This window comes from Labrus mixtus, chromosome 15 (genome assembly GCF_963584025.1).
Source record: "Labrus mixtus chromosome 15, fLabMix1.1, whole genome shotgun sequence".
Classification (NCBI taxonomy): domain Eukaryota; kingdom Metazoa; phylum Chordata; class Actinopteri; order Labriformes; family Labridae; genus Labrus; species Labrus mixtus.
In genome coordinates, this window is record NC_083626.1 from 5,034,577 (window position 1) to 5,052,676 (window position 18,100).

Sequence of the window (18,100 nt, forward strand, 5' to 3'; positions counted from 1 at the left end):
ACTGATCCTTGAGTGAAGATGTTGATTAACTGCTGCACAGGCAGTGGTGGAGGTGACTGAAGTGCTGTCAATCAATTCATTAAATGAAGTGTATTACCATAAGAAATACTCAGACACTTTTCCATACAACCTTGCAGACGCCCAGTGTGTGGTCGACATCTATGTGAACTACGACTGTGACTTGAACGCAGCGAACATCTTTGAGCGCCTTGTCAGTGACCTGTCAAAGATCGCTCAGGGCAGAAGTGGACAGGAGCTCGGTATGACTCCTCTGCAGGTAAGAGTATTCTCCAGGACTCAATGTCCCTGTGCTGCATCGTTTATGGCTTAACAACACTGCATCATTATTTTTGATTCAATAGGTTTTATCTCACTCCTCATTCAGTCCTTCATGATTTATATTTACGTCGGACATCGTAGTAACTAGTCTGTCCTCCTTAAAATAAGCAGTACCTTCCTGTATTGTTGTAAAGGTTTACCTTCTTTGGTCAGCTTCTTTGGAATATAACTGAGATGTATGAGTGACTGTGTAAATGATTTTGTTTACAAAGGAGCTGAGTCTGCGTAAAAAAGGTTTGGAGTGTCTGGTGTCCATCCTGAAATGTATGGTGGAGTGGAGCAAAGACATGTACGTCAACCCAAACCTTCAAGCTAACCTGGGTAAGTATGCTTAAAAAATATGAACGTTTTTAATTCTTTATACATATGTATACAAATGTATGCAAAATGCACAGGACGGGGGGGGGGGGGTCTAAGCAGGTTTTTTAATGTGTGTGTGATTTGTGTGCAGGCCAAGAACATCCATCTGACAGTGAAGCAGGAGAGCTGAAGCTGCCAGAGCAATCGGGACGTCGAGACAGCATCAGCTCGCTAGACTCCACCGTCTCTTCAAGTGTTCAAGTGTCGCAGGCGGACCACCCGGAGCAGTACGAGGTTATCAAACAGCAGAAAGATATCATCGAGCACGGCATCGAACTGTGAGTCAACAGGGTTAGGATTTACTGTTGAATCAAATAGGTATTGGAACAGTACCTGACTGTCGATGTTTTCCATCTCATTTCTTCTCCAGCTTCAACAAGAAGCCAAAGCGAGGAATCCAGTACCTGCAGGACCAGGGCATGCTGGGGACCACAGCAGAGGACATCTCCCAGTTCCTCCACCAAGAGGAGAGACTGGACACGGTGAGGGGTCACTCATGTGACGCTGAATTCTCAAGGGACAGAAGAGTTAATTCATGTTCTATAATAATCACCTTACTGTTGTACATCTGCACCCACAGACCCAGGTGGGAGAGTACTTGGGTGAGAACATCAAGTTTAACAAAGAGGTCATGTACTGCTACGTGGACCAGTTGGACTTCTGCGGGCGTGACTTTGTCTCGGCACTGAGAGCATTTCTCGAAGGCTTCAGACTTCCTGGTGAGGCGCAGAAGATCGACAGGCTGATGGAGAAGTTTGCTGCTCGATACCTGGAGTGCAACCAGGGGTAAGACCCGCCTCAGATTTCTTATTTAAAGAAGATGAAATAAGATAGATTTATATTGCTTTTCAGAATGCGGGTGAGGTCAGTGATTTGATTAGAAAACAACATCACTCACTAACTGTTGCCCTGGTGTGTGTCGTCTTCTGCAGACAGACTCTGTTTGCCAGCGCAGACACTGCCTACGTGCTGGCGTACTCCATCATCATGCTCACCACAGACCTGCACAGTCCTCAGGTGAGAATTCACCATTGTTTTATGCCCTGCATCACTATGATCTTCATGTGTTTGATTTTGAATCACTAATGATATAACTAGTGTTGTTTCTCTACACACTGAAGAGTTATAGTTTTTTTTTTTTTTACTATAAACTTTTTCAAAGGTTAGAAAACAGCAATGATATTAACGTCTCTTGTCTAATGCATTTTAAATGGTAAATGGACTTGAGCTTGTATAGTGCTTTTCTAGTCTTCTGACTACTCAAAGCACTTTTACACCACATGTCACACCCTGATGGTAGAGGCTTGTAAAGTGACCATCAGTAAAAACGAATACATTCATACACATTCACACACAGCTGACGTAGCAGCAGGGGCGACTCGGAGTTAAGTCGTTTGCCCAGGGAAACATTGACATGTGCTTGCTGAAGCTGGAGATCAAACCCCCGACCTTTCAATTCAGAGACGACAGACTCTACCACTGAGCCACAGCCGTCCCCATTTAAGACATTCATACAATAAAAAGCCCTCTCCCCAGGGCTCAGTTTGCTTGTGGACTGGCCATCATTGTCAAGTAGATCCGCTCTCTTATTATTTGAATATTTAAATAAAAAAATCCTCAAGAATTGATAAAATGTTGTATAAAAACACAATTCATAATGCCTTAAACTGCAGCTTTTATCAGCAGATAAAATGTCATTGTTTTAAGAGAGAGTATATCTTTGTTAATACTTTGACTAACAGAGTACAAACTGATTTTCACATAAGCATCATAGCATGTGTCTGCCAACTAAGCAAGAATATACATATATGCATCTCTTTAATTTGATCAATTCAGCCATAAAGTCATCTTTGTATTTGTAGTTACATGTGAGTGCCTAAAGATGGCAACAGCAACATTTGAAGTGTCAGTTGGGAATAATTGACTTTGACTAAATGATCAACACGTTACTGCAAATGTTTCACTAAACGAGGCCTTGTTCAGAAACAGAGGGATTATGTGAAACACTTGTTGGAAATGTGACGTTTTTATTAATAGTTAATGTTAATAGGTTAAGTTAATATAAAGTGTAATTATCCAACCGTGGTTGAAGCTGACGCCAGATTCTGGTAAGAAATTGTGCTGCTTCAGTGTGTTTGTTAATTGTTCAAAAAGCTTTACCAGGATTATTTTTAACTGTGTTGTCTTCTCACACTCTTAACCCTTTTCCCATTTTGATTCCTCCTACTGCCTCTCTCCACTTGATTATTATAGGTGAAGAACAAGATGACGAAGGAGCAGTACATCAAGATGAATCGTGGGATTAACGACAGCAAGGACCTGCCTGAGGAGTATCTATCTTCAATTTACGACGAGATCGCAGGCAAGAAGATCGCCATGAAGGAGAGCAAAGAGTTCTCAATCACCCCAAAGTCCACAAAGCAGAGTGAGTGATCTTCTGTCACTCTGTCTGGATTACTCACTCGTATAAAACTGTTTTCTCAGATAGTTCCTTCTGGACAGCGCAACTTACATCGGCTGGTAGACTTAAGGATGTGTCATTTGGTATTTTCCAGGCTCAGCATCTCACTGACAGATAAACAAAAAACATGACTAACATTTGTTTTGTCTCCCTGCAGATGTAGCCAGTGAGAAGCAGCGTCGTCTGCTCTACAACGTGGAGATGGAGCAGATGGCCAAGACTGCCAAAGCTCTGATGGAGGCCGTCAGCCACGCTCAGGCTCCCTTCTTCAGCGCTACACACCTGGAGCACGTCAGGCCCATGTTCAAGGTATTACTTATCTAGCCTGTTCATTAACATTGTCTCATGTGACCACATTGAACGTGGACGTGGACATCTTGGAAATGCACACCCACCTACCAATACTGTGTGTGTGTTGCAGCTGGCGTGGACCCCCCTGCTGGCAGCGTTCAGTGTGGGACTGCAGGACTGTGACGACCCGGAGGTGGCCTCTCTTTGTCTGGAGGGCATTCGGTGTGCCATCAGGATCGCCTGCATCTTCAGCATGCAGGTCTGTTGATCATATACACAAAACTTGAGCCTAAGGTTTATCACTTTGAGCAGCTGTAAACACTTTTAAGCATGTCATCTTTAAATCATCTGTTTATTCTAAACTAGTAACATTATACCTCAGTGATGTTATTTTTTATTTCCACTTCTTGATGCTTGAAACTTGAACTGTGTAGTAACTGGGCCTTTCCTGTCTGCAGTTGGAACGAGATGCATACGTCCAAGCCTTGGCCAGATTCACCCTGCTGACAGCCAGTTCAAGCATCACAGAGATGAAGCAGAAGAATATTGACACCATCAAGACCCTGATCACTGTAGCTCACACTGATGGAAACTATCTTGGCAACTCCTGGCACGAGGTGAGCGTACACCGAAAAAGATTTACGAGCATTAGTAGCACATAGAAAAATATGATTAAATGTATTGAAACTTGTGCAGTGGCTGTGATTTATGCTGCAGTGTTTGAAAGAACTCCAGAAAGTAAGGACTTAACGTGTAAAAGTGCACTCCCATCATTCCTGCTAACTGTGATGTGGATGAATGCCCCCCAGTAAAGCCTGGCTCAGACTACAGGAGTTTTAAAATCCTACCTGATTTGTGAATTTGGTAGCATCACACATATAAGAAGAATCTTATCAGATATTCTTCTCCACAATCTCAAGAATGCACAAGTTTGGGAGGGCACAGACAACATGGATTGTTTATTCTTCAGGTGTCCACCACACCTGTGTGGGTTGCTTCCTACCGCCGGTCGCCACTACTGTTCACTTCTTACTGTCCTCCCGTATCTCTCAAAATGAATGCAATCACACACGACTTCCACTACCTATTAGTAAGGGGTAATAGGAAAATATGATTGTAAGATTTCAACCAGTGATTCACTTGGGATGGTCACATTTTCACATTTATAACCTTGTTTTTGGTCATTTACCTGTCATTCATTTGACTATAAACTTTTAGCCTACTGATTAAATGGTTAAAAAAAATCCCATTATGTATCAAACACAGATTGTTTTATAACACATCTTAACTTCACCATCAGATTGGTCAAAGATGTCTTTTCCTTGTGAAAAAAGTATAAAGTATATGTATGTGTGTTGCAGATCTTGAGGTGTATAAGTCAGCTGGAGCTCGCCCAGTTGATCGGCACCGGGGTGAAGACGCGCTACATCTCAGGGGTGGTCCGGGACAGGGAGACTGGCATTAAGGGCATACCCTCCAGCACAGAGGAGTTCATGCCCCTGGGGCTGGGTAAGATACACAAACACACTCAACACCACTTTTCCTCTACAGTAATATATACCATGTTAACTTCAATTGAGCTAGTAATGATTTAATGTTACCTTTAAAGCAACTATTGTTAAAAAGAAAGTGTTGGACTTTAAGCTACAGTACAAAAACACACACACTGTATCATCATGTCAAATGTGTTTAATGTTGCAGGGAACCTGGTGGGAAGTCAGGACAAGAGACAGATGGCTCACATCCAGGAGTCAGTGGGAGAGACCAGCTCTCAGAGTGTGGTAGTAGCTGTTGACAGGTACAAGAAAAGTACTCGGTTACATTAGACATAATAACATTTAAGCAATGTACCATGTATGTCGGCTTTTTAATTGTGTCTTTTATTCTGTTCCATACAAATCCTGAACCTATTTTTACATTTTCAGGATCTTCACTGGCTCTACCAGACTAGATGGAAATGCAATTGGTGAGTCATTCGTCACTCTTATGGACTGTTTCAGTATTCTTCACTCTGATTTTGTCATTATTCTTGTGGTTTGGTCGCAAAATTATTAATCTCATGTTTGATTGTTTCCAGTGGACTTTGTGAGGTGGCTGTGTGCGGTGTCCATGGATGAGCTGGCCTCGGCACACCAGCCGAGGATGTTCAGCTTGCAAAAGATTGTGGAAATCTCCTACTACAACATGAACCGCATCAGGCTGCAGTGGTCTCGAATTTGGCAGGTCATAGGAGACCACTTCAACAAGGTTTGTTTGACCGGAGAGTTTACTATCCTACAAAGTGAAGCATTTAGCATCAACGCATCAACGGGGCATGACATTCCCCTCAAGAGTTATAGAACACAGAGAGTATTCATGTGACTTTAAGTCGCTAGGTTGATCAAATAGTTCTTTATGTCTGCTGGAGGTGTAAATAAGCAGCTGTCTGTTAACAAGTAATATAAACTGAGGATACGTCAGTACTGGGATTAAGAAAACGAAAGACTTCCGGCCGTTAAGGGGCAAAGAAAAAAAGTAAATGCAGGTACAAACATGAGTGTCATCTACTGGGATGCACTAGTTTATCAGTTGAGCATCAGTACCAGCCAATATGGGCCATGTTGACCAACGTCAGCCCGTCAGATAATAATGTGGCTTGAACTGATGTCAGTTGCGGATGTGTATCTGTAGCATCGTATCAATTTAATGCTGGCAAGCTAGTACACCTAACTGCAAAACTCAGAGAAGATATTTTTTTGGGATGAAGTCAGCTGTTGGACAAATTCTGATCTGTTTGCATGGTCAAATGTGAAACTAAATGTCATCAGCGGGGGAGACCTGAACCGTCTCTGGGAAACAAACAGTTTGCAAGACATGTTCCAGTGACATTTCTAGAGGAGGGACGCCTAACAGCAGTTAAAATTGGTCAAATCACAAAGCTCATTTGAAAGAAACATCGGTACAGGAATCAGCCATTAAAGGTGCACTATGTAGTTTTGGTAGGGAAATGTGAAAGTGTACAGATTCTGTGGTATATGTCCATCATAACTCTAAACACAAAATGTCCTCAGAGGGAAATGTGTTCCCTGTAACTCTGTTTGAAGATAAACTGCTATGAGAGAAGTTATGGTGGTGGGCCCGCAACAGAGAAACTGTAACTCTCCTGGTCGCTTTTTAGCTCCAAACAGTGTTCAGGGACCCATTTCTTTTTCTTTGAATACAGTTTGTGTATTCAATTTAGAAAACATAGCATAGAATTGTTTCACTTGTCCAAATTTCACTAACAAATCTACATAGTGCACCTTTAAATCATTGCTATCGGCCACAAAGTAAACCTAAAGACCTAAATATTTAGTAACACAGCATTTCATTATAAGTGGATTTGATGGACAGTTGAACTCCATTGATGACTGATGTGTTTTTCCTCTAGGTGGGCTGTAACCCCAATGAGGATGTAGCCATATTTGCCGTGGACTCACTGAGACAACTCTCCATGAAGTTCTTAGAGAAAGGAGAGCTGGCCAACTTCCGCTTCCAAAAAGACTTCCTCCGGCCTTTTGAGCACATCATGAAGAAAAACAGGTAAAGAATATTGTCATTTTGTTTTTATTCCAAATTAGCAAGCTGGATAATACCCTAGGATAGGGTCAAAGAAGGTAAAGGCATGCAAGAAAATGATATAATGGACATTTACCTGTAAAATATTAGATACAGTGAACATGATAGTGTAGACTTTGAGATGTTTTAATAACTCTGTGTTGTGATAACACAGCATTATTAACGTGTTGACACCCATCCCCCCTCAGATCGCCCACCATCAGAGACATGGTGATCAGATGTGTGGCTCAGATGGTAAACTCGCAGGCGGCTAACATCCGTTCAGGTTGGAAGAACATTTTCTCAGTGTTTCACCAGGCGGCGTCGGACCACGATGAGACCATAGTGGAGCTGGCCTTCCAGACCACTGGACACATTGTCTGTGAGTATGACGGTAGCTCACTCCCATTTTGTTTCAGGTGTTACTCAACCAATGACAAAATGTTGTGTTGTGTCAAACAGCTCAGCCTGACTGTTCAACAGCTCCTTGTTTGACTTGTATGAGAGTGTGAGAAGAAAAATATCTCTTAAACAAAACCAACCAAACAATTCAAATTGTTTAATTCTGTGTTCTGTCTTTTCTTTTTGTCAATCCTTCCTCAGTGAACACCTTCCAGCAACACTTTGCAGCTGCTATCGATTCGTTCCAGGACGCAGTGAAGTGCCTCTCAGAGTTTGTGTGCAACGCAGCTTTTCCTGACACCAGCATGGAGGCCATCAGACTCATCCGGCACTGTGCTAAATATGTCTCAGAGAGGCCACAGGTGGGGAAAAAGTTCTGACAATACTGGTTCAATCAAAACAGCAAACTTGTGTCAGAATGATTGCACTAATGTAGAGATTGTAAAGTAAAATGTTATTTCTGTCCGGTTTGTTTCTCGGTGCAGACCCTGAGGGAATACACCAGTGATGACATGAACGTTGCCCCCGGGGATCGTGTGTGGGTTCGTGGTTGGTTTCCCATTTTGTTCGAGCTCTCCTGTATCATCAATCGTTGCAAGCTGGACGTCCGGACAAGGTAAATGAAAACAGCTCAGCATAGAGTGTAGCTCCACCTCTCATTTTATTTGATTGCATTTGATTTTTGATTTGACAGAAAAAGAAAAGTGAAGACATCTCCACGGTCAATCGTTTGATTTGATAGCCTTAATGTTTAACCATTTATGAATCTTTTGTCCATCTGTTCTGTTACAGATACTGTTAATACCTTTATCTGAAATCTATATTCAACTATAGCTCTATACAGACGATATTTACATCCCTGTGGCATTTTGCCTTCAGTCTGAATGATGAAGAGTCATAATAGAGGGGACAAAGTGCTGTTTGTGTGTGCATGTCTGATTGTGTGTGTATGTGGACCCTCGCTGTGCCGTGCTCTCACTACAAGTCAATTTGAATTCACAGACTGGGACACCAGTATAGCGCCGTTGCAGAATCAGCATGAATGTCTGATGGCAAATTGACGGTGGAGATTCGTTAAAATGCCCGCTGTTTCGGAATTGCACCAAGGAAAGGGCTTATGTAATACAACTTCTAGCCGTATAAAAAAAATGTTTTACCTGCATTGGTTATTTGTCCTAAAAAAAAGAAATAAACTTATATCAAAATGAATCAAATAACCACTGATGCACCATGGGGGTGTGATGTACGCAGGCAAAAGAAGTCCAATGTCCATGCAAAAGATCTGCTTTTTGAAGGTTTATTTTATCGTAAGAAAGCAAACAAACAAAAGAACAAAGAAATCATGAATGCTGCCGCCTCTTTTGCGCTGGTAAAAAAATTATAGACCCACCCTGGTGCATTCTGGTCCTCCTACCTGGCTCTTACCTAAATAACCTCCGATGCCCACAGTGTTACCCACATACCTAATAATACTAATGCAAAGCTAAATTGACTAAACAATTAACTAGCAAAAGAAAATATTACCCAAATATCTATTCTAAATAAAGAAAACGTGTTGAATAACTTAATAAACAACACCACCCAAATATTAGTAAACTAAATGCCAAACTAATTCTAACAACACTAAATAGCTCCTACATTACCATTGAAGGCTTTTACATCCAAAATAAAATTCTGAACTAGATTACATTTTGAAAATGTCTCTTTTAATACCTTAAATGATTTCTAAAACAGTAAATAGCTTGCTACCATTTTGGCATTTACAGTATATTCACAATCTTCTACTAAATGTGAAACCCTTTAAACCATGTTTTACAAAGCATATATGTTGCTCATATTGTCTCTGTTTGTCTTTTCCCCTGACAGAGGGCTCACAGTCATGTTTGAGATCATGAAGAGCTACGGCCACACGTTCGAGAAACACTGGTGGCACGACCTCTTCCGAATCGTCTTCCGCATCTTTGACAACATGAAGCTCCCCGAGCAGCAGACAGAGGTCAGAGTTCACTGATGAAAGGACGCTGTGTCCCGTTGTTGTTTGATGTTTCTGACAAGCCTCTGAAACTATTTGTGGGATATTCTGTCACCCTTTTATCCACACATTCATCATTACCTCCCTTAAATCTCTTTTTTGTTTCTTCCAGAAAACCGAGTGGATGACAACGACATGTAACCACGCTCTGTTTGCCATCTGCGATGTGTTCACCCAGTTTTATGAGCCCCTCAGTGAAATCCTGCTGGCTGACATTTTTACACAGCTGCAGTGGTGTGTCAGACAAGGTGGGTGTTCAAATTCATGTTCAAAGGTAGAAGAGAACACTCATAATGCTCACCTGTCCACAGAGACATACTCTCATAAACTATTTGTCTTCTAGACTTGAATATGATAGGACTTGATCCATCATTTTTCTCACTTATTAAGTCTGCATTAAGGGGACCTTATAACCACATTACACACGCCCATTTACAATACAGAAGGCAACACTTGAGGGACGTCAGTGTGTGTACAGATTCAACCACCACAGCAGCCATATTCTACACATCTGTCAGACCACTGACAAAAAAAACAATTCTTACCATCTTTTGACCTACCAATTGAATATGTACTGTACTCTCACAATCATAATATTCCACCGCTGTATTTTATTTGTAATGATTTATTTTTATGATTTAATTTTTTCCGTCAACTACAGCTCAAAATACCAGCTTCACTCTGACCTTTTGACGGACACCTCGTTTGTCCAATTAGGACCTTTCATTCACTCTTCCCAGCCTACTGTATAATAGTCAGTGAGAGCCTGAGTTGAAAGGAGGGGCCAGCCCCCGTTCTGTTCCGGCCGCTAGGGGTAATTTCTTCATGCACACACTTAGGAGATAGATTAAATTATGATAGATTTTCAGAATTGCAATAAAAGTATCAATAGATTAATATTTATACCAAGATAGGATATGAGTCATTAATTATTTGGAGAAAACAGACAAATCTCTGTAAAACTGGAGTTGTTCTTGACCAAAGAAAAAAAGCGACAACTATATTTTCCCCAAATCTAAAAATAATTTTACATTATTGAGCAATTTAGACATAGCCTCCAAATCGCACTAAAGCTAAGAACTGCTATTTTAATGCTCCCCTACAGAATTCACAAAATGATGCTAGATAAGACCATGCTGTAGCCTGGTAGGTATGAGAATGAATAATGACCTTTTGAATCTCAGAGGAGACCAAAGTTTCCTTTATATCCTAAAAGAACTCAAAAATACCCTCCCCTCAAAGAGGACAAATATTTAACTGTACTCCTTTATGAATGATTAAACGGTGAAAAATAATGTGCATGACGGTGGATTAAACAACAACACCTTCTCTCTTCCAGACAACGAGCAGCTGGCTCGCTCGGGGACAAACTGTCTGGAGAACCTGGTGATTCTGAACGGGGAGAAGTTCAGCCCTGAGGTCTGGAAGATCACCTGCTCCTGTATGCTGGAGATCTTCCAAAACACCAGCCCTCACGCGTAAGTCCTGAACCACTGAACCAGAGACTCTCTACTCAGTGTCCGTACGAGCAGCTCCAATCTTTTTTTAACTGGATTTATGTTTAAAGACAAAACAAACTGCTTACTCAGTGGGAAGAAATCTGGGGATTAATGTACTTGAATTTTTTTTTACACCTATCATTCTCTTTGCTTTTATCACCAGTTTGTTGACTTGGCGACCAGCTGGTCAGGAGGAGGACACAGCAGATGGCAAGCATTATGTAAGAAAAATAACAAATGAACTCATTGACTTAACAATAATGACAGTAAGCACAACAGCAGCTCAGCAAATACTTTACAGTTTTTCTTCAGTAGCTGATTAAAGGACTGTGATATTCCACATGTACCGTTCCACCATATCAGGACCAGGACTCTAACCTATGGTTGTCTGTGGTGTTTGTTGCTGTACGTTTCCAGGATGCTGATTTCGACAGCCAGTCTCAGAGCAGCTACGACAGAGCTCTGTCTGAAAGAGGACACAGCCAGATATCCAGCGACGACACATGGAAGGGAAAGTCTGGTACAAGTGAGTACTTGTGGAATCTTCCTGAAAGTTTTACATCCATTGTTTTGTACTCAAGGTCTTCCTCGTACCTTTGATTCTTTTTGTCAGTATTAGGTCATGCTCTATAGGGGTTTTTTCTGACAGAAATGAACTTTTTTCCACATTAATGTGTAGTTGTAATGTAATATTTCCAAATCAAACTTGTCCTAAATTCTGTAATTGAAAAAAGATTATTTCCAATAAATTACAAAGTTTTTTACAAACTTTTATATCACACACTGAGCGGCTGTGGCTCAGTGGTAAAGCCGGTGGCCTCTCCACCAGAAGGTTGGGGGTTCAATCCCCTAGTTCTGTAGCCACACGTCCGATGTGTCCTTGGGGATGACACTCAAGTGCTGTGTTGGCGCTATGTGAATGGATTAGTTACTGCTGATGGTCACTTTACATAGCCACCTCTGCCCTCAGCGTGTGAATGTGTACGTGTGAATGTGTAGGTGTGACCTGCAATGTAAAAGCACTTTGAGTAATCAGAAGACTAGAAAAGCGCTATACAAGCTAAAGTCCATTCACCGTTTACATTTTTTGTTTAGTGTCACGTTATAACAGGACGCTCTTGAAAGTCAGTTTAACTCCTAAATGGCCATAACTCTTCCCCTCTTGTTGTTTCGGTTCTACAGGAGTTACAGACCAGAAGCTGTTTGCAGGCCTGCTGATTAAATGTGTGGTACAGCTTGAACTAATCCAGACTATAGACAACATTGTCTTCTACCCAGCAACCAGCAAGAAGGAGGATGCTGAGAACATGGCTGCTGCACAGGTCTGTTACAACAGCCTCTCTATGGATGGACTGATACGATCCCAGCTAAATGATTTAACTTTGATCACCCTTTTTTATTTCTGAGGGAAGTTGAGAAATGAGAGGAAAAGCTTCAAATGTTGATGGGGATTCTCAGATATCCTGATCTCTATTCTGAGTTAAAGGGGGATGTGATCATGCTTGGATCAATTGTCAGCACAAATAAACAGCCAGTTTGAGTCTCTAAACGTGTCCAAAACTGTCCTCTCTATAGCGAGACGCTCTTGAAGAATCGGAGACTGACGGCGGCAACACGCGTGCAGATCAGGGAATGTACAGACACATGACTTCTGCACACCTCTTCAAGCTGCTCGACTGTTTACTGGAGTCACACACCTTCGCCAAGGACTTCAACTCCAACAATGAACAGAGAACAGCTCTCTGGAGGGCAGGTAAATGATAGAAACAGTAGTATCCCTCTAATTTCTACTTTCTCTACAGGTATAACAAGGAAGTAGTGATTGTCTGAAACTCTAGATTCACATTTAATAAATGCATCATAACATTCAAAATGACTATAACTATTAGGTCTCACCCTTTTCTATTAACCTACAGAAATCTTCACATGCAGGCCTTCCTCTGTTGTTGATGTTTCTTGTTGGTGTTTGTTGTTGTTTAGTGTTTCTTGGGCATTTTCTGTATTTTTACGTGATGTGACAGTGGAGAGATGACAGGATATGAGAAAAGAGGGAAGAGAAGGACATTGCCAAACAACTTACTTCACTTAGGACTTTCTTTGCCTGCACTTTAAAAAATAATTGTACTTAATAGATGGTAGAAACGCAAAAAAGGAAGTGAGAGAGCAGTGAATGGAAGTAACAGCACGCACAGCTTTTATTCTGAAATGGTAGATTGCATGCAAAGGGCAAATGGATTGAACTCTGACAGATAAATGTGACAGGGATAGTGTACTATGTGAAAAAGATATTTTGTTTAAGATTTACTTTTGGGCCTTTATGCCTTTCTTTAGACAGGACAGTGGATAGAGCAGGAAATCAGGGAAAGAGAGAGTGGGGAATGACTTGAATCTGGCAGGCCTCTGTACTTGGGGCACAACCTATCAGCTCTCTTGTTGATGTTTTTTAACTAATGGTTGTCTTTGTTGTTGTTTTTCTCTCAGGCTTTAAAGGGAAATCCAAGCCCAACTTATTAAAGCAGGAGACCAGCAGTCTGGCCTGCAGCCTGAGGATCCTGTTCAAAATGTACTCTGACCCTCAGCTGCAGGACTCGTGGCCCGACATCCAGACACGCCTGCTGCTGTGAGTACAACACAGGACATGATCATTGAGTATTTGACACAGATAAGATGGCCAGGTTTTTTTACTGATTACATCAGGCTGGTTACTCAAACGTCCCCGTAATACTGGAGGCTATTATCAGCAACTGATTTGATGCACTCGGTGAGCGTTTTCAGCAGCAGATGCCGTTTGTGAGATTGTTCCAAAATGTCACCCTGTTCAAAAATCTGGCTGTGTTTTTTCATCGTTTTTGGACAAAAATGGAGCTCCAAGGCATAAAGACGTAGGCTGAATCAGACTTTAGATAAACAAACAATACTTTATGGTTGGATTTCTTCATTGTTTATTTAACAATGGGACTGGCAGCAGAAGTGACAAAGAGAACCAAACACAATAATCCAATCAGGGTCGAATTTACAAGATTCTAAAAAAGTACTTGTTAGGAATTAAATGAACCTTTTTTTTATAGTTTTATCAAGTCTAATTGCTTCTTTAGTTCTTATTATTTCATGTGTTTTCCTTTATTCCTTTGTATCATCCAAGTTAATAGCTTCCCATGTTCAACTGTAATTAAATAAAGATAATGTTATAAGAAAGACTGTGAAATAGTTCCCAACCATATATGTAAAATAATGCTTATTTAAAACAGACAAAACACAACAGAAATGCATTTTTATAAGAACATTGTTGACTCTTTGGTTTTTAAAAGTGCTCATTTAACTGTCTCATAACATTGCGAGTATGTAACCGACAGGCTACCTGTTAAACCTTAGATAACGAAGCACCAGCTGATCCACTGAGTTTTTCAAATATTTTTTTTGCCCTTATCATAGAGATAGGACAGTGGATAGAGTCGGAAATCAGTGAGAGAGAGTAGGGAATGACATGCGGGCAAGTGGCCACAAGTCGGATTCGAACCCAGGTCATCCAATTGGAGGACTGCAGCCTCCGTATATACATACCACCGGCGCCCCAGGACTGAGCTGTTTTGAAACATGCGCATGCCTCATTGTATTTTTATGAAGCGTGCACTGTGTTTATTCCTAACATTATATTGGTTTGTTAGATGATTCATATATCTCTTCAATAGAAGCTTCTTTGGCATTTATAATATATATATAGTCCAGCAGCAGATTTAATACGTATTGATTCTATTCAGTGATGCACACACAGTTTGGTGTTTTTCCTAATCCTGAATGTGTGTTTGGGGTCTCTCAGGGTGTGCAGTGAAGCTCTGGCCTACTTCATCAGTCTGACCTCAGAGAGCCACAGAGAGGCCTGGAACAGCCTCCTAATGCTGCTGCTCACCAGGACACTACGGCTGGCCGATGACAAGGCAGGAACACACACACACACACACACACACACACACACACATACACACACATGCATACACACACACACACACACACACACACATACACACAAGTTCCAGCTACTTTTTAAGTTGAATGTAATCATTTAAAGGACAATAGTTTTACTGAGGGAGGACTCAAACTTATATTTGTAGACATCAATGTCGCCTGGATCATAACTATGTCCGGCTGAAATTAAATCTGAGGCAGGATCAGAAATAAAAGATGGCCTCAGCTCCAAAATATAATAAAAAGGTAATAAAATGTGCCTTTGATTAAATGGCTGCCCTCCAGATTTTATATATTCAATACAAATATGAAGTCTTATAATATTTGTATTTATTTATATATTTATTCAATATTTGTGTCATTTTAACACTTTGGTGAACTGTCACTGATGAATCATCCTCCCTCTCCCTCTCTGTGTGAGTGCATGATTCACGGATGATTCATGGCAGCTCATGACTCAGGCTCTCCTTCCAGGGCAAAGCTATAACAGTTTTTTTTGGGTTAGAAAACAACCCAGCATGGAGCCTGAAGCAGTGGGAAATGTGGGTGCCCAGCAGCTAGCTTTAGAGGAAAAACACGAGTTCCACACAAACCATTGCATCAACAGAAATTAGAACAGTGTTGTGAAAGTGGGCTGGCTGACACGATCCTCATGTGATCGTTATGCTGTGACTTTGGGTGGAATAGTTCAAACAAATCCTTGGGCTACAAACTTCATGAACCTGATGGTATGAAATGATTCAATGAAATGTATAAACAGCACAAACATGTATCAGTAGGGTAAAAAGGCCTGCTGTGAACTCTGTGAGCTGCCAACAGCATCCACACACCCCAGAGCCACCGCCCTTCCTTTTCTTTGAATATTCTAAATATTTCCAAATACGCAAGTCACATCTTCTGCAAATACTCATGTTAGCAAATCTGTTTGTAAGTTGGCTGAAAAATAGAGCAAATTATAATTTTTCACTTGCCTCTTTTTTCCAGTTCAAGCCCCATGCGTCCTGCTACTACCCTCACCTGTGTGAAATGATGCAGTTTGACCTGATCCCAGAGCTACGGGCCATCCTCAGGCGCTTCTTCCTGCGCATCGGCTCCGTCTTCCACATCGCTGCTCCGGAGGGGGCGCACGTCCTCACTCCTGCATCCTAGATTGAGGTTGGCGACAGGTGGAGAGAAACAGAGATGGCAGCGTAGATTGATCAGAAGTGGACACTTGAGACACTTTCCCAGTCTTTTTTATTTTTTTGGGACTGGAACAGAACAACAAAAAGGGGTTCTAATGCGAGGAGGAAGACGATGAAGACTGTAGCTTTTCTGTCTCCCTTCAGGACTCGTGAAAATGTTCCGCTTCTTCTACTACGCTGAGCTTGTAGAGAAGTCTTCACCCTGTCCTTCCTCTCTTCTTCCCTCTGGGAGGAACAGCACTGTGACCAGCAAACTCTGCTGACTGTGGTCATTCATAAACCTAACCCCCCCCCCCCCGAAGCCCCCTGCCCCCCTGACTCTCATCTCAAACTGAAATCACTAAAAAAGAACTGTAAACAATTAATTTATTGATATTGTTGCAAACCCTGTACCTGTCATTTTGTTGGTTTGGTTTTTCTGTTTGTTTTTTTAATACTTAAAAAAGTATAACTTCACGCTGAAAGTAAATGGACAATATTAATGAATTTGGTAAACCTTACTTTTGCCCTTTGTGAACGCTCTTTTGGCCACCTGTGCCTGTTAGAAAACGACGATGACACCATCAGTGTCGCTCTTATTGTGAGTTTGTTGATCTCATCAAAACAAATTGTAATATCTGAAGCCTCATGTATCGGTGCCCCACCCAAAGCAAAGCTACTTTAATGTTCTCGCTCATGTCTTTGTCCTTTGGTAGGGGGCTATTGTTAAAGAGGTTGAGCTGCAGGTGAAAAACAGTCTGCATCCCTTTCAACATTATCAAAGATCTTCTGCAGCTGCTGTGTTGTGAGGTCTTTTTTTCAGGTTTACATTGAAAAGACTGGCTACTCTTTTCTGTTATCACTGCATTCCTTTTTGTTGTTGTGTTGACCCACTAAGCCTTACTCCAAAGGACTTTTCATGGAGTCAACTCCTCCTGGCATTACAAATACAGCTGGCTCATAAGACCCCCCACTAATCCATCATTTGGCCCTATGATGTACTGTTTGTTTCACATTCTGTTTTGCACATTACATGTATTAACACCACCCCAGTGTACAGACCTCCTGCGAATGGTTGGAATCCCCATCAGTGTTTGGACACATTCAAGAAAGGTGCAGGAACAAAGTGAAACCAAAAGTCACGTCTACAGAGGAACTGGAATCTGTGCATCCTGGATCCTCCACAGTTTGTTCCATGCATTTTTTTTTTTTTTTAAAGAAGGATGTATGTAATTATTGACATTGCATTTGAATATTTTTTTGAAAAAGCATTCCTTCCCCTGCAACTATGGATGTCTACTTTTCTTCCCTCAAGCTGGGGAATATATAAATATATATATAAATATATATAAATGACAAAATGATGACTGTAAAGTTTTCAATGTAAGATACCTAAATATATGCTATTCTGTTCTATACATAATATTGTGATGTAATCTTCAGAGCATTTGGTGAAGTGTCAATAAAACCTTAATTCTGATCCACTTCACTGACTTTTGATTCACTTTTATGGGGATAGCAAACGAAACTGGTGCTAAAAACTGTCTTAAAGTTTTATGATCACATGCATCATATATATTTATATTATCGCTTTGATTGAACAATCCACCTCATTTCTATATAATAGCAAAAAAAGAGAGAGCACTTTGTCTCTGTTTGTAGGGATAAAGTTGAAGAGAAAAAATACATGGGAAATTTTAAGTTTTTGTAAAACGTATTTGTCCATTTAATGTTCCTTATTTACTTTCTTTTGTGTTTCTTTTTTGTAAACTAATGTCTATGTATCTGTCTGTTTGCATGCATACTGCTGCACCAATCAGCTTGACATGTTATGTATGCATTTATGCTTTCATGCTCAACAACAGCTCATAATTGCAGAGATTTAAATCTTTGAAATACCTATTGAATTGACTATTTTATACTACCATTAACTGTAAATCAACATGTTGCTACGGGCGGCTGTGGGTCAGTTGTCACCTCTCAACCGGAAGGTCGAGGGTTCGATCCTTTAGCA

At 41.0% G+C, this 18,100-nt stretch overlaps 2 protein-coding genes across 2 annotated transcripts in view; one reads left to right on the top strand and one right to left on the bottom strand.

The window, feature by feature from the left end:
- The window catches only part of arfgef2 (ADP-ribosylation factor guanine nucleotide-exchange factor 2 (brefeldin A-inhibited)), a 28,835-nt gene extending 11,269 nt beyond the window's left edge, over nucleotides 1–17,566 (top strand). Inside the window, exons 12-38 of the mRNA XM_061056598.1 lie at nucleotides 138–277; nucleotides 552–660; nucleotides 791–977; nucleotides 1,070–1,181; nucleotides 1,280–1,485; nucleotides 1,632–1,716; nucleotides 2,953–3,124; nucleotides 3,318–3,469; nucleotides 3,582–3,710; nucleotides 3,910–4,068; nucleotides 4,813–4,960; nucleotides 5,153–5,249; nucleotides 5,377–5,417; nucleotides 5,529–5,698; nucleotides 6,861–7,012; nucleotides 7,237–7,409; nucleotides 7,631–7,791; nucleotides 7,915–8,045; nucleotides 9,296–9,425; nucleotides 9,574–9,709; nucleotides 10,801–10,939; nucleotides 11,124–11,181; nucleotides 11,378–11,486; nucleotides 12,143–12,282; nucleotides 12,536–12,713; nucleotides 13,442–13,580; nucleotides 14,778–17,566. Coding sequence (XP_060912581.1) covers nucleotides 138–277; nucleotides 552–660; nucleotides 791–977; nucleotides 1,070–1,181; nucleotides 1,280–1,485; nucleotides 1,632–1,716; nucleotides 2,953–3,124; nucleotides 3,318–3,469; nucleotides 3,582–3,710; nucleotides 3,910–4,068; nucleotides 4,813–4,960; nucleotides 5,153–5,249; nucleotides 5,377–5,417; nucleotides 5,529–5,698; nucleotides 6,861–7,012; nucleotides 7,237–7,409; nucleotides 7,631–7,791; nucleotides 7,915–8,045; nucleotides 9,296–9,425; nucleotides 9,574–9,709; nucleotides 10,801–10,939; nucleotides 11,124–11,181; nucleotides 11,378–11,486; nucleotides 12,143–12,282; nucleotides 12,536–12,713; nucleotides 13,442–13,580; nucleotides 14,778–15,024 — 3,800 coding nt within the window. The 3' untranslated portion in view covers nucleotides 15,025–17,566. The remainder of the gene's footprint in view (nucleotides 1–137; nucleotides 278–551; nucleotides 661–790; nucleotides 978–1,069; nucleotides 1,182–1,279; nucleotides 1,486–1,631; nucleotides 1,717–2,952; nucleotides 3,125–3,317; nucleotides 3,470–3,581; nucleotides 3,711–3,909; nucleotides 4,069–4,812; nucleotides 4,961–5,152; nucleotides 5,250–5,376; nucleotides 5,418–5,528; nucleotides 5,699–6,860; nucleotides 7,013–7,236; nucleotides 7,410–7,630; nucleotides 7,792–7,914; nucleotides 8,046–9,295; nucleotides 9,426–9,573; nucleotides 9,710–10,800; nucleotides 10,940–11,123; nucleotides 11,182–11,377; nucleotides 11,487–12,142; nucleotides 12,283–12,535; nucleotides 12,714–13,441; nucleotides 13,581–14,777) is intronic.
- LOC132990158 (uncharacterized) overlaps nucleotides 1–18,100 on the bottom strand; it is a 411,085-nt gene that overhangs the window by 150,389 nt on the left and 242,596 nt on the right. The window lies entirely within an intron of this gene.